The sequence below is a fragment of the Camponotus vicinus genome, unplaced genomic scaffold (genome assembly GCF_025532165.1).
Source record: "Camponotus vicinus isolate PSW18456_S1 unplaced genomic scaffold, iyCamVici1.0 SCAF_2, whole genome shotgun sequence".
In the NCBI taxonomy this organism is placed as follows: Eukaryota; Metazoa; Arthropoda; class Insecta; order Hymenoptera; family Formicidae; genus Camponotus; species Camponotus vicinus.
This window is the reverse complement of record NW_028141956.1, coordinates 5194403-5210129: the sequence shown is the minus strand read 5'-3', so window position 1 is coordinate 5210129 and position 15727 is coordinate 5194403. Positions and strand designations below refer to the sequence as shown.

The 15727-nt window shown below is 36.8% G+C and overlaps 2 protein-coding genes across 19 annotated transcripts in view; both read left to right on the top strand.

Moving 5' to 3' along the window:
* Lark (RNA-binding protein lark) overlaps positions 1–11849 on the top strand; it is a 15970-nt gene extending 4121 nt beyond the window's left edge. For 2 of the 18 annotated variants that reach the window (XM_083090263.1, XM_083090264.1), the window contains exons 4-6: positions 99–373; positions 3063–3110; positions 7980–8281. In XM_083090263.1, coding sequence (XP_082946389.1) covers positions 99–373; positions 3063–3110; positions 7980–8073 — 417 coding nt within the window. In that variant the 3' untranslated portion in view covers positions 8074–8281. The other 16 variants (XR_014437006.1, XR_014437007.1, XR_014437010.1 and 13 more) reach the window with 16 other exon arrangements.
* On the top strand, positions 10937–15727 carry Adk2 (Adenosine kinase 2). The gene is made up of 6 exons (XM_083090262.1): positions 10937–11078; positions 12467–12628; positions 13384–13591; positions 13704–13979; positions 14955–15363; positions 15433–15727. The coding sequence occupies exons 2-6, from the start codon at positions 12498–12500 to the stop codon at positions 15558–15560; spliced, it is 1152 nt and encodes a 383-aa protein (XP_082946388.1). The 5' UTR covers positions 10937–11078; positions 12467–12497; the 3' UTR covers positions 15561–15727.

The window sequence follows — 15727 nt, the reverse complement described above, 5'->3', positions numbered from 1 at the left end:
CCTTATCGATATTTTCATTTGTGGTAATAATACGAATAATTGCGCTCGAAACACTGGATTTTCGCTTATTAATTTCTCGAATCTTGTTTGTTTAATAGGACTACGAAAGCTACTACGACCGACGGGGCTTCGAGGACACCAGGGATCTCTACGAGAGGCGGTTTACGGGTATGACAGGGCCCTGTGACATGGGAAGTTCCATGTGCGGGCTAGACTTTCCACCAATGCCTCTACCACCAAGACGAGACCCAATGCCTCCTATGCCTCCTCTAGGTATGGGATCCATGCGCGACACTGGCTTCTCCCGTGGTAACGAGTATGGCATGTTCAGCCGCCGATCGCCCCCTCCAAGTGGCAACAACGGCCGGTTCAGGTGAGTAGGTATCCGGCGTATCGAGGCCCATTCGTCCGACTTAACATTGTGAACGTTCCAGGCTGGATTAACAGCTCATGCGAATTGGGGTTCGGTGATTCGTCGACATTTTTTTCTAATCTGTCGTATTCTTGTCATATATATATATATATATATATATATATATATATATATATATATTTATATTTATATTTCGACTTTATATCCTTAATCTATCTCTCCTTATTTCTCTTTTATCCCACATAGTAACGAATATTAAGTCTGGATAGGCGATCGCGAGATTTGCAATGTTCCACAATGCCTATCTTGTTACATAAACCTCAACTTTTCTCGCCCTTTTTCTTTAGAATGTATAAACTCTCTTTAGTATTTCTTCTTTTTGTCTTACTTTTTTATCGTAAGACGCGGAAATGAAACTTCTTCTCTCCGACAATATTACTACGCGACACAACGCATGACTCGTTATCGTCTATGCAAGATATTTCTCATACTTGAGATTTTAAGACTTACTATTTTTTTGCACACGTACGAGTGTCGACCCAACGCCCACAGTGCAGACTCCATCGTAGTGAAATGTTAATTATATGACGCTTGGACGTTTCTGTACATTCTAAATTTCAGTGCACCTCAGGCGTACCATCTTTGTCCATGAACGCGGGCAACCCTAGAGAGACAGTCCCGGGTCAGCGTTCAAGTCGTACAAGAGTAAGTCTTTGACTCATTTTGTTAGCGAGTAGTCACGCCTCGTTCTTGTCGCTGTAACAACAAACAATCGCGTCGTTGAAATATGTAGCAGTCGCCTATACGTCTGCGTCCCATGGTAGTTCGAAACTTTTCGGGTCTCGACTGATTGTGCCTTGAACATGTCGACTGCTCTTCTAGGGATGTCCTAGTTCATAGACTCTCTTGTTCCATGGCATTAACTGCGGGATTGGCCTGTATGTCTCTCACTGAACATCCTTTGTGTTTCAAGCGCTCCTTATTACGTACATCACTCAGCCGGGAGTGGCGCGGAGGCCTGGGATGAAGAACCGTTCCTAAGGAATACAAACTAGAATTTCTTGATCGCACTACCGCGAACCAGGATGCGATCTGCAATTTTAAACCAAACTGTGTCATACGCTGTAGATAGAAAGAAAAAGAAACAGGGCTGACGCGATTTTGGAATGGCGCATCGAATCGATTGTCTTTGAAACGTGTCGTAAGTAGAAACCAGCTCTCCAGACGATTTGGACCAGTAAGTCTATACACATATCGGCATCTCCCATAATCTTTCTGAACCAGTTCCGCAAGCTTACGAATTTTATAAAATATCGATTCTTACTTTATTCAGTTTTTTTCATGCGCAAAAATTATTTCTTTGACTTGAATCGTGTGTAATGAGATTCTGTCTGATAATAAAATATTACAACGAATAATTCGCATAAATGTGATGTTAACACACAAAATATTTTCAAATTAAATAAATTTTCTTTCTTAAATGTCTCTTGTTTTTTTCTTTTTTTTTTCTTTTATGTAAAATGATGAAAAGTTGTGTATTTTTTGACCTCGTACAGTTTACTCGGTTTCTCAGTCATAAATATAATTAAAATTTAGTTTTCTTATCTTAAACTATGTAATGATCTTTCTTTTCATTTTGTTATTTCATAATCGTGCTATAATTACATTAAATAAAGGAGCAAAATTCTCATATGTATCAATTATATCAATCCTCGAGTTCTATTTCGAATTTCATAATATTTCTAAAATTGCCACTTATTTTTAATCGGGGAGAAATTTCACGTAAAGAATAATGAGAGCGTCGCGAAGATATTCCAATTTCGTCCTCCGTGCTTCTCGAAATTACAATCCATAGTTCTTGAAGCTGACTTCTACTCACGAGGTTCAAAGCTTTTCATGTATGTAAATCCATTCGCAACGTTCAAATAGAAAACAGAATTGAGATTGAATTTCTCAGTTTTTTCTAAATACTTTGAATTTGTTGTTGCACGTTACCACCTTATTACCCTTATACGATCCCAGCCTGGGCTGCAAATGGCTCTTATTTGTTAATAATACATTCTTGTTGTTTTTGCGAAATTGTAATTTGCAAATCGCATGGGTTAAAAATCCAGTCTACCGCTGTCTGCCTCATATGACTATCTATATCCCATGTTCTATCCATATTAGCCCTTCCTTTTACGTTGACGAAGTTTCTCAAACTCAATCAAGCCAATGAGTTGTACAGATAGCAGATAGCGAATTACTATAATTGCTTGTCTTTCACTTTCGCAGGTTTTGTAGCTTTAAACATCTTGCATTTTGGTACTCTAATCCTTACAAATGATATCTAATCGTCTCACCAGACTTTTCAATCTTAAACACTCAAGATCTCCCCTTTACACACATACACATATATATTAATCAGATGCGCGCGTATATGTTAATGTAGTAGAGGAATAGGAAATCTTTCACGCCAGATTTGCCAATGATCTGTGTACAGTTCTTCGACATTCCATCCCAATCCAAAGTCATATTAGGCGAGGCACGCGACTCTTTCCTTTGCACGTGAGAATACATACATATGTATATGTACATATATACAGGGACTAATTCACAAAGTTAAGCCTTGGACAAGGGAGCCAGTATATGGTATATGTTGATCTGATCTCATAAGTAGATTCGATTATTTATTATACCGCTGTTATAGTAGAGGCATGTACGAGGACTTCAGCCGAGATTCGTTTGAAGAGCGTAGGTAAGTAGAGTGAAGTGCCACTGGGTTACAATATTACGCCCGAATTAAAATCCCGTTTCTCTAAACCGCGATGTAGATCTAATAATCAAACGCTCTCTTCTTTATGTTAAGATCATATCAAGATAGTGTCTTTGTTTATTTTTTAGCTTGAAAAGAATTATCGGACACACCACTATTCTATTTGATATATCGTAATTAATGGTACAAGCAAAAGATTTGATTAAAATTATTGAAAATTCTGCATCCAATGAAAATGTCGCTTTGTCCCATTAGAACAAAGTAACAAATAAAGAATATTTCCCCGTAATGCGATCTTTCATAAAGAAGAGTGCTCGAAAAATGAAGAAAAAATATTTAATCCGCGGAAATATTCTCATCATCGCAAAACGAAAGAATTAGTAAAAAAAGTTAGCGAGAAAAACGAGGTACTTTTCGAGCTACTGTATATCCACTTCCTTTTTCTCTTTTTTTTTCTTAATTTTTTTTGACTTTTTTTTAAATCTTTTTTTTTATCTCATGTATATTGTTCATCCTAATTTTTCACTCTATTACATACATACTATTACGCTCTGTTACATATTTCTCCATCTCTCTCTGTTTTCTCTCGTACCACGCAAAATATATTACAGCCTTTTACATTTTCAATCTATATTTGTCCGTGCTTTAACCCGTATCATCGATCTCGTGTGACTGACGTGGCTTAATTTTGATTACCAGACCGGGATTACGAGGGCCATCGCCGTCGCGCCGGTTCGCACCATACTAAATCGTCGCGTCGGGCTCGGATCGGTCTCTGTCGGTCGCCGTCGGTCCGTCGGGTCTGTCTGTCGCTAGCAGGAAGCCTCGGAACCGAGATACTCTTGGCCGTCTTGCGAACTGCACGCGTGAAGATCTGCCGCCCGCTCTATGAGAACAAGTGTTACCCGCAGTGCGATTTATTTAGGCGTAAAACAAAAAAAAAACACGGAGGCAAAAGTAGAGAGCTAAACGAAATAAAACCAGTCCAAAGTAGCAGAGACAAAAATAGGAAATATCATCCGAATTATCTCCTCTCCCCCCCCCCCCCTCGCCCCCGACCGACGAATCCCTCGTATCTCTCCGAGACTCCCGGCTTATCGATCCTTTCGTACCTCTCTTGTTGTCAACTATTATCTTGTTGTCTCTTTAGGCCCCCGCACCCCTCCCTCTACGTCATGCATTTGTATAAAATCGCAATTAAAGTGATCCTCGACATTAAGAACTCGATGTAGCTCCTCCACCGCGGAGACTCCTCGATCCTTGATTCTGTAAAGTTTCTGGATAAGTATTTTTTAACGGACGTTTCTCATCTCTCACTTTTCGGGAAAACAATAGATTTTGGGGCGTAAATTTACACGTTTAATTTTAGGGGGGAAAAAATGTGGGATCGACGAGCATTCCGGTGGGGTCGTATTCTGCGGCGATCGTTTCGGTTTTCTTTAACGATGACACGTACCACCTTTCTTGGCCTGTTTTCCTCCGCTGCGCCGCAATCGATAGCTTCTTGTCGCGCGCGTACGCGTCGCAAAAGTTGCTGAACGATTAGCAATCGACACGATCACAGGCACAGCGTAATTTAACATTGCTAGATCTATCTTATTCGATATTATGCCGATCATCTCTCTCTCTCTCTCTCTCCGCGCAATAGAGCTAGAGCAAAAAACGTCCTGATCATTGAACGTCGAAGAGCATTGTTCGCGGAATTCCCGTCGATTCTTATTTATTGCGTATCAAATAAATATGTGTATGAAACTTTTCCTCCTCTTCGCCGGGAGTAGCGCGAACATTCGTGCAACGATGTTAAAGGATGCTCTAAGGGAGATATTCATAATTATTTCTTGAAAAGTGAATTTATGCGTGTAAATGAAGGATATCTTATTTATACATTATAATAAGAGAATCTTATTTATGCTTATATATATTGTAAGTAAGAATTTCTGATGCAGCATGCATAAGTAAACTTTTATTCAAGAAATGACTATGAATATTATCATCTTAAATATACCGTAGAGAAAAAGTGATGAATTGTACTAGATATGCGCCATAAGCTTTTGCTCGCTTTAAAATTAATGATCTTGTCAATTGGCCGCCTCGCGAATCTCGATCAAATTTCTATTTTTTTATGATTCAAATAGATCCATCAGCGAAAAGCCGCGACGCGGTTCTTAAACAAGAGAAAAAATTGCGGAATAATATCCTTCGAGCGAGCGATTGTATATTTAGAGTTTTGAAGTCGGCGAATTTTGAAACATCGTTAAATCTGAGAGCAGGCCTCATCTTCCGAAACGATTGTTGTACACATGTCGCTCCGATAACTAATATTCCATTATTTTTGACAGATACTTTTGTATAGAGCGTAAATTAGTAATCTTACGTGTTTTTAACATGCTCGTGAAAGAGTATCGAGAAGACGTAGGCTGTGCTTAAGAAAAAAAAAAAGAGAAAGCGTTCACCAAAATCTTTCCCCAAATGGGAGGGGGTAAGCGTGCAGGTTCTCGATTGTTAAAAGAAGAAAACCGATTTCCACAATGCCGTTTCCCGCTTTTATCGCAAAAAAAAAAGAGAAAAAGAATTATATATAATTGGACTTACATTAGACCCGGTAGGATGCGCCGATTCTGTATGGGAAACCTGAATGGCCGAACATTATCGTTAGCATATAGTAACGTAACGTAATCTTTTTATTAACGTAGGATTAAACTCCAACATATAAAAAAAAGACGTGTTGTAGTTTGTAATAATCGCACTTTCGTTTCTTTTTTTGAGCGTAGACACTTGCTGTAAGTCTTTTTTTTTTTCTTCTATTCTCCCATCTACGCCTTTTGGTTTTTTTTGCTGAAATACGACCGTGTTTTTTTCATTGAAGATTATATAAATTATAACCACGATAATGCAAATAATAATAATAATAATGATACTGGATATAAGAAATATGTAATAACAATGTATTTGTGAAATTCACAAAAAAACGACGTGTACTGCGTTCTTTAATTACATCACACCGACCGCTCTTTCTCTCTCTCTCTCTTTCTTTCTCTGTCTCGCGATGTACCCCTTGCAACTACCATCCTGATAAAGACCCGTCGCCCCTTTCCATCACGAAAGTTTTGATCGGGTACGATCGGACGCGCGCTGGCTTCCTGCGTCGCGCGCGCGTTTCCGTCTCGCGCTCGCTCAACAAAAATTTCGTCAACATCTCGATCCGAAACGCGCACGGCGTTATTCGCTCGTGTTACTCTCTCTATTGCCATCCTTGTGCGCGCGCGTCTCGGAAACTCCAAGTCTGATGTTCGATTTACAGGTAGAGTTCTGCGATGTTTTTCATCGAACAACTCAAACAATTTCTATATTTTTATTTAATTGCGATACAGTGCAATCTCTCTCTTTTTCTAACATTAATTTAATTATTGATCCTTTTCTAACATTGATTTAATTATTGATATCAATAAATGGATTGATCAAATTGATTATCTAATCTTCGATAAATTGGATCATTAAGTATCTTAAGATGTTGCACTGTGTCACGTTGGAAATTAGTAGCTTTCGAAATATCAAGGACTATTTCACATTTATATGTGCACGGTCCTGTTTGAACAATTGTTTTTTTTTTCTCGATTCTGTCATCAATTTCCTGTCGAAATCTTATCCTACCTTTTATTTCCGCAAACATTTTATTCTCGATGGGGTGGGGAAAATGCAAACACATAACGAGATATATTTTTGCGCTTGCTGAGTACGTAATTGTGCAATTTATTGTGTCATTAATCGTCGCTAGATTTTGTTTCTGATACTTTCATATGATGAATGTTAGTGAGAAATTTGAATTTGTCGCGCGATACATATTTGATGCAAAAGGGTTGTAGTATTTTATGATGCGTATATAAATATAAAAGATTCCAAAATTATTAAAATCTCACCAGCCATACAGATTTAGTGACAGATTTGAAAGATTGATTTTAACACAGCGAAAATTTTATAAAACATTATTTTATTAATATTTTTTTATTGATATTGATTTTATATGTATTTTATATAATGTCTTCTCTTTTAAATATCAAATATATCAATAACTTGGAAATTAATCATATAAATTATTGAAATTTTTAAATTAAAATTGAAAACAACTTGTATTTTTCTTAGCTTGTGTTTACATAGTTGAAAGGATATCCGGTGGTTTCGGAACAACTCAACATTTTTAGCACACGTTATCTTAAATTGACAAAAAAAACTTTGGGAAATTAGTAACGCAATCCTTTCCTTCGGATTCTCTTGGTTAACTCTTTGAAATCAGTCTTAAAGCACACAAAAAGACTTTTGTAATTCGAATCTTTCTCACAAAATTCTTCAAAGAATCTTTACATGATCTGTCATGTGTCTGCTCGCTACTTCTAATCGTAAACCATCCGCCCTATCCGTCTCGAACATTAGTTGAGCAATATGCTTAAACTGATATATCGCTGTCGATTCTTTTTTTTTCATTTTTAAGATGGTCATAACTTCAGACTTCAGTATATTTCTTATATTCGACGAGTCTGCTTCTCTCCTTTCTTTTCCGTCTCGTAATTTCTTGTGTCAGCCTCAATAGTCAATCAAAGAACAGGGATTGTAACGCGTTATAATTTCGTTAAAGTTTAAATTTCGATGTTGTAGAAATGACTGTTGATTGTAAGGTGCGTTTTCGTATCTATGATATAGGAAAAAGTTGAAATCTCGTCAAGATTATAACGATTTCGATCCCTGATTTCCTCTATTATCTTTTCGCCGTTTTAAAGAAATAAGAGCTATCATAACGAGATTCACTCATCAATGAGAATTAAATAAAATCGTTCGTTGTATAACTGATGTTTTCAGAACAATTGGCACTGCGGATGAGGTGGTTGCACACGAGCTAACATATAGCGCGAATAAGTCGCTTCATCACGCATACACGGACATGGAATATTAATTCTCTCTATATATATGTGTATAAAACGGGAAAATATTGGTATGAAAAGATATCGGATTCCAATAAGCCTGTTATATATTCCATCCTCGCCTTAATATACGAGATGAGATCCTGTTTTATATGTCTGATGCATCATTTTACGTGTGTTTTTTGCAAGTTCTTATTTTTAATAAACCTTAAAAAACGTGCGAACGATTAAATCCTTAAATTGTGATTGAGAATTCATCCTCCCCTCGGCTGGCTCTCTCGAACTAAGCTGAGTTTGATCGAAAGCGATTGTATCGTTTGTAGATTGAAACTCAAACTTGAGAAGAATAAGAAAAACCTTCCGACTAATCTTAAAAATTTACAAATTTAAGTATTAAGACGCTACATATGATAATATAAGTGAATCTGATATAATTTTAAGATTGCATCGTTTTTCTTCCTTCTTCTCGATTATTAAGTTGTCTTTATTTTATAAATACAGGAAAAGATTTCTACCATTCTTTTCCATCGCAATTACATTTCTTTATAAGGTAGCGTGATTATTGTTCACTTGCATAAACTTTTGATTAAAGCCAAAGTTAAAGTTTTGCTATTTTCAGAAATATCACAGACGAAGACGGAAGTAAATGTCAAAAGATGACGGAGTAAATGTTTCTTTTGTTGTATCTCTTTTAATCTGATTTTTATCAGTATGTACATGGTAATGCTTATTGTTATGTGCCAGTCAAACTTGCAGACTCTCGGAGGTTGAGCAGGTCTACAGAATCGGACTCGGCTGAGGAGACTCGCTTTTCTACCCGACCAACGGCAGGCAGAGGCGCCCGGCCACGTTCTGTAACGTCTATCGCGCCACAGTCACAGCCAAAGTGTGAATTCCCCAAGAAAGTTACTTTAAGAGACACCGTGCAGTGTCTTCAGAGATAACCGAGCAAGCCTCGTGTCAGAGTGACGTTGGAACACGAACGTGTAGAACCAGGCGCACTACTCAGTCATCTCTCCATACTGAGATGTGGTGAGCAGACTCCTGTCCGATAATAAGTAGACTATTCCGAATCGAGAAAGATCGGCCGATCTGCGTATTCGAAGTTGACGCGAGAGAGGAGGTCGGACCTTCTCCCGTCGGCTCTGTTGCGCAAGAGTTGCGAGTTTGATCGGTGCATAACGAGCGGTGCGTCGATGCCGCGTTAACTTTGGCTTTATCGTATGCACGGAATCTTTTCGCCAAAATCGGGAAACCCCCGGGCGCACGATCATCAACGAGAACACATACAAAGGTGCCTCAGAACCAAGCAAAATCCTTTAATTCAAGATTTGAGAATCTATTAAACGCTCTAATTCATATTTGCTTAAAAACTTGAGAAAATTAAATTTTTTATACATTTAAATAAAAAAAATGATATTATAAGTGATGAAGCTCTCTTCTCATAAATTTATCATATAGAACTGGTTTTGAGACAATCTTGTTTTATATATTAAAATCCCTTTTTCTCTTTTTTTAAAATTTTTTTGAATATTCTCTTTGAGGAATATTCCCTTCTATCTAGAAGATACTGCTCAGATCAACCCCCGATCCATGATACGTAGACTTGGCGAATGACCCGAGGCTCGTTGCGGATACGCGGGGAAAATGTGCGATATTGAATCACGCGCGTATAATACACGCGTGCGAGAATCACACACACGTCGTGCGGGAAAATAAAGATTCGGGAACACATGGAAACTCATGCACATCGGAGAGCTTCGTCGGATATATTCGCGATGTATCAGCTGTAATGCAAGGACACTCGAGGATTACGGTAACATCGGTGCTGGACTTGATCATCGGATAGCGAAGGTCTGTCCGATGGTTGCAGTCCTTGCTCTATACGTAAGTCCATACGTGGACATGCGAGATTCCGGCGGTTCGTCGTCGCCATCGTCTTCGTCTCGTCGTCGTCATCGTCGTCGTCGTCGTCAACTTTATCATCGTCGTCGTCATCGTTGTCATCGTCGTCGTCCTCGTCGTCTATAAAATCACGCAGCTCGAGTTGCAAACGGTTCGGGACACACGCTGGCCGAGAAGCTCGACGAGATGAGAAGTTCCGAATCCAGTCTCTTGTAGCTGGGATATATCGTTGAGATATATCTCTCGGATACGCCGGCACAGACCCTCGCAGGCACTTAGAAAAAAAAGCACCCGATCCCTCGACAGAGTTCTCACTAGAGACCGTTGAATCGCCGATCGGATCCGTGCACGGATTTTTAAGAGAGACACGGTTGGCGCAAGAACCCGAGAAAAATATGTAAACGGACACGTCGGGACACGGGTTATCCCTTGATCTCGCGTGATAAAAAAAAAACGAACACACTTACGTGTCGGTCGTCGTCGGTTGTCGCATTACGACAAAAAAGCGCAAAACCGATAGAAACCGCGCCGGCAGGGATTGTAACATGCTGTATTATAATATGATATATGATATAGGACGCGATGATAGCCCTCTACACCGGCAACGTCCACGACGTACTTCGGAGCTGAGAATGAGCCAGGCTCGAGAGACGAGAGCTTCGAGAATAGAAGCGGCGAGAGAGGTCTGACGGAGAAGCGACATGGTGTATCGAGAGGTAATTGTTTAGCACTCTGTATCACATTGAAAGACACCGCGAGAGAAACAGAGACACGGAGAAGGAATGAGATCCCACCCGGATAAAGACGAGGCTGTATTACTGCATCTCAGGCAAGTCCACCCCTACATAGCCTCCGGTATCGTTCCGATATGCGTTAAAAAAAAGCGAAAAAAAGGGAAAAAAAAATAAACGTTAATTCCCCCGTGTTCCATCTGAACATCTTTGAGAGTCTCATGTTTTCTTTCTTAGGAGAAGCGGCACTATTTAGGGGAGAGCTCATTTCCGCAAGATGCGAGGAGAATCTTCTATAAAGCGAGGGACAAAACTGAGAGATTGACATGTGCTACAGTGTGCTCACAAGTCGAATCTCGCCCTAGAGCAAAAGTATCTCTCTGCTTGGCAGGAGCACGAAGGTATCGTAAGAACGAATATTTTCCTCGCGCTGCCTGTAATGATCTCTGTAAAATCCGGAGGAGAATAACGGACGTTCGATATAAAACTCTTAATAAATGATAACACAATTATATTATTTATTATCGCGATAATATCAATCGCGTTTGTGTGTACATTTTTCTTCAATCTTTTTGCTAAGATTAAAACTGTTATAATTTCTGTCTATATAATCCTATATTTTTCCAGCGCAAGCATCCCCTTCCGATAGTTGATCAAGTTTCAAAGTTATTTATTAATTTATAGATTGAAAAGTCTCTTCGGGACATATTTATTATCATATTTATTAATTTATATTGTATCAAGTACAGATAGTGCGATATGCAGAAGATTGATTTATTTCCATGTAAAGTACACACTCAAGATACATTTATAAATAGAGAAAGGAATTTACATATGTTCCTTAAAAACGGCAATTTGCTTGATATTTTCGTTTTTGATATTTTATTAGTAGTAGTAGTTATCACACATACACAAATATAAAAATACATAAGTACATAATGGTAAGTAAAGCTTCATAGATAAGATTTTAAGGCTCTTTATATTGTTCAGTTGTAAAATGATTACAAAGAAATAACATTGTGAGTAAATTATCAGGTATACGAGATATCGTTGCACACATACACACACACACATACATTTTTTTGATAATATAAAAATTTTCGGAGATTAGCCACGAGCGGAAATATTTGTCATGTCATTGAGCAATAAAGATTTTACTTAATTCCATGAGAGCTAATCGATTCTCTTACTTAAAACAATTTATTAATATCGTACAATTATGTGTGCTTTATGTATGTTTTATGTATGCTTTATATAAAGTATTAAGATATGAAAAAAGATAGAGAAGAATGGAAATTCTTTCGTTTAAATTTGAATCTTTATTCGTATTTGATAAAAAGTATATTTGTGATGTTAAAATGTAAATTGTCTTACATATTTGAATAATTTATTTTTTTTTTTTTATTTCTATTTAGTCAATACATCTCTTTTTTTTTATTCCAAGACTGAACACGTATACTGAATGCATCATTTTAAATATGAAAGATACAGAATAGATAGCTAAAAATTAGTTCTATTGAAACGTACGTGCTCGCGGAATACGATTTACATTATATTTACATTGCGATTAGCATTATATAAGCTTAGGAATAATATTCCTAATAAATATTGTCGAGTATTATCAAGTTGGAAATTGGCATATATTTAGATTATTTAAATGATATTCGTTAATGTGTGTGTGTCGTAATCTTCTGTTGTAATGTCTCTATCTCTGCCGACAAGTTATCGCCGCATGTCATTAGCGATAACACATGTCAAAGATGAAGTGGAGTGTTTTTTTTTCTTTTAGTAAGCGTGTGTAACCAAATCGCTACTATTGGATGTCTCATTCCGAAGAAAGCGTCGGTGGCGCGCCTTTGCAACTCGTTGCAGCAGACCATCCTTGGTGCATCTCGGCCCATTGCCTCGTCGTCGAAAATATAAGCACCGCACAAATGGCTAAGAACTTACGGTAAGTGAAATATCTCTTCGCACAGTTATGTGTCCTTATTTTCTTCTCTCGCAATCTGTTATCTATTGTGATAATCGAGATTTGAGAATGTAAATATATTTTTTCCTCGAGAATTGTGAGGAAGTGTCAAAGTATTGGTCAAGGTTATGTGTGTCGCGATGCGAATAGCTTGTGGCATTCGATGAAGCCGATAACGAAAATCGCATTATTTTTAACGATAGTAAATGATTATTTGCAAAAAACGTGCTCTTCTTTTTATTTAAAAGTTGACGCGGATAATTAATGACGTAATATTCACGTTAGTTTCACGGTGAAACTCAACCGCGTCGCGAGGGATATAGGTTATGTAACCTTCAAGGCAGATTCTTATCGACGCGATTTCATCATAGGTCTTCCTTTCAATGTAGAGTAAAAAAGATAACCTCTGAACTAGTGCAGCCAGTTCAGCTATAAAGAACAGACCTCAAGTATGCGCGCGCGAAGTTCAATTTGTGACTATTTTAGACTGATAAAAAACTGACATCGAAATTCAATATTCAATATATTCAATATATATTTAGTTCTTATATATTAATGATATTGCAGATACTTTTATCAATCAAGCTTGCATCAAGTTGATTAAAAAACAAGGACAATTATATGTAACATTATTTTTTCATTGAATTTTTTATATTAATAAAATTTTATAAAATATATAGAGAGACTGATATGATATAAAAATATATAATACTTTATTAATATATAATCTATTTCAGAGAAGGACTACTATTGGGCATGGGAAATCCTCTTCTCGATATTTCAGCAACTGTAGATTATGATTTTTTAAAAAAGTATGATCTAAAGCCTAATAATGCTATTCTTGCTGAAGAGAAACACAAACTTTTGTATGAAGAATTAATTAATTTGTATAAAGCTGATTTTATTGCGGGTGGATCTGTACAGAATACCATGAGAGTGACACAAGTAAGTAGTACTTGTATATAATTATTACTCGAGTGTTGACAATTTATTTTGTAAAGAGAAGCAAGATTAAAAATTTGCAAAGCAATATGTAATCAGTATTTGTGTTACGCAGTGGTTTCTGCAAAAACCGAAAATTGCCACTTATATGGGCTGTGTTGGAAAAGACAAATATTCAAAGATTCTAGAGGATAAAGCAACCATGGATGGTTTAAATGTTCAGTATCAATATACCGATCAAGAGCCAACTGGGACATGTGCAGTGCTTATTACAGGAAAAGATCGTTCGTTGTGTGCTAATTTAGCAGCAGCAAATTGTTTCTCACTATCACATATTGAAAAGCCAGAAAACAAGCACCTGATAGATATTGCAAACTATATCTACATATCGGTGAGAAATATCTTGATATTATATGAACAAAAGTACATACAGGGTAAACCATTTTAATCAATACACGCGAATATCTCGAAAAGGAGAAGTTTTTTCAAAAAATGTTTCAGACAAAAGTTGTATGGTTTCGAGGGGAGCATAAGATGGTGCCATTAGTTTCACCTTGAAGAGTCACCTGAAGGTCACGTGAAGGTCACCTCCAACTTTTTAAATGGGACACCCTATATGCTTTTGCATATTCTTGTAGCTTATCTCGAGAGCTTTCCAAAACACTATAATTAAGTTAGTTTTCATTAAGTACTTTTCGAGTTATGAAGCTTGAAATCATTTCTTAATTTTACATAAACCGTAAAATATCTTGTAAAATATTCATTTTTCGATTATCTTACCTTAATACTTTTATGCACAAAATAATGAGAGGAATCAATTGGTGTAAAGAAAACACATAGGTGTTTCGAAGAAAAAAAATGTAATTTGCAATTAATAATTACATTTTTTTTTTTGAAACAACTATGTGTTTACTTTACACCAATTGATTCCTCTCATTATTTTGTGCATAAAAACATTAAGGTAAGATAATCGAAAAATGAATATTTTACAAGATATTTTACGGTTTATGTAAAATTAAGAAATGATTTCAAACTTCATAACTCGAAAAGTACTTAATGAAAACTAACTTAATTATAGTGTTTTGGAAAGCTCTCGAGATAAGCTACAAGAATATGCAAAAGCATATAGGGTGTCTCATTTAAAAAGTTGGAGGTGACCTGACCTTCACGTGACCTTCAGGTGACTCTTCAAGGTGAAACTAATGGCACCATCTTATATCCCCCTCGAAATCATACAACTTTTGTCTGAAACATTTTTTGAAAAAACTTCTCCTTTTCGAGATATTCGCGTGTATTGATTAAAATGGTCTACGCTGTATAATTATAAAACGTCATACATAATAAAATTTGACATTTTGTATTTTAGGGTTTCTTTTTGACAGTTAGCCCAGAATCTATACAAACAATGGCTAAACATGCTTATGAGAATAATAAAATGTTCATGATGAATCTTAGTGCTCCATTTCTGTGCGAATTTTTTCAAAAGCCAATGTTAGCTGCATTTCCCTATGTGGACATTTTATTTGGTAATGAAACGGAAGCGGACGCATTCGCCAAGAGCAACAATTTTAATACAATGGACAGGAAGCAGATTGCACTAAAGATATCAAATATGGAAAAAATCAATGACAAGAGGAGAAGAATAGTTGTCCTAACGCAAGGTGCTAAATCGGTGCTTTTAGCCAAAGATGGAACAGTGACAGAGTATCCTGTCATAAAACTGCCAGAGGAGAAAGTTGTAGATACCAATGGTGCTGGAGACGCTTTTGTCGGAGGTGAGTAGACAAAATGTGACTTTACAATAGAAAAAGATATTTATTACTAATTGTTAAACATTGTTTCAGGTTTCATCGCACAACTTATACAAGATAAAAGTATAGAAACGTGTATAAAATGCGGCATTTGGGCGGCAACGCAAATTGTACAAAGATCTGGATGTACTTACGAGGGAAAGCCGAATTTCCAGTCTTGATCAATGTCAACTCAATAGCAAGTTGGAAATTGTGTACTTAATAAACGTTTTGACGTTTTTTTTTATCCGAATCTCTCTTATCTTTTATATCAAATTTGTAGTACAAATACAATTATGGTATTACTTGTATGTTTAGTAAAATATAACAAATTGATTTTAACATATAA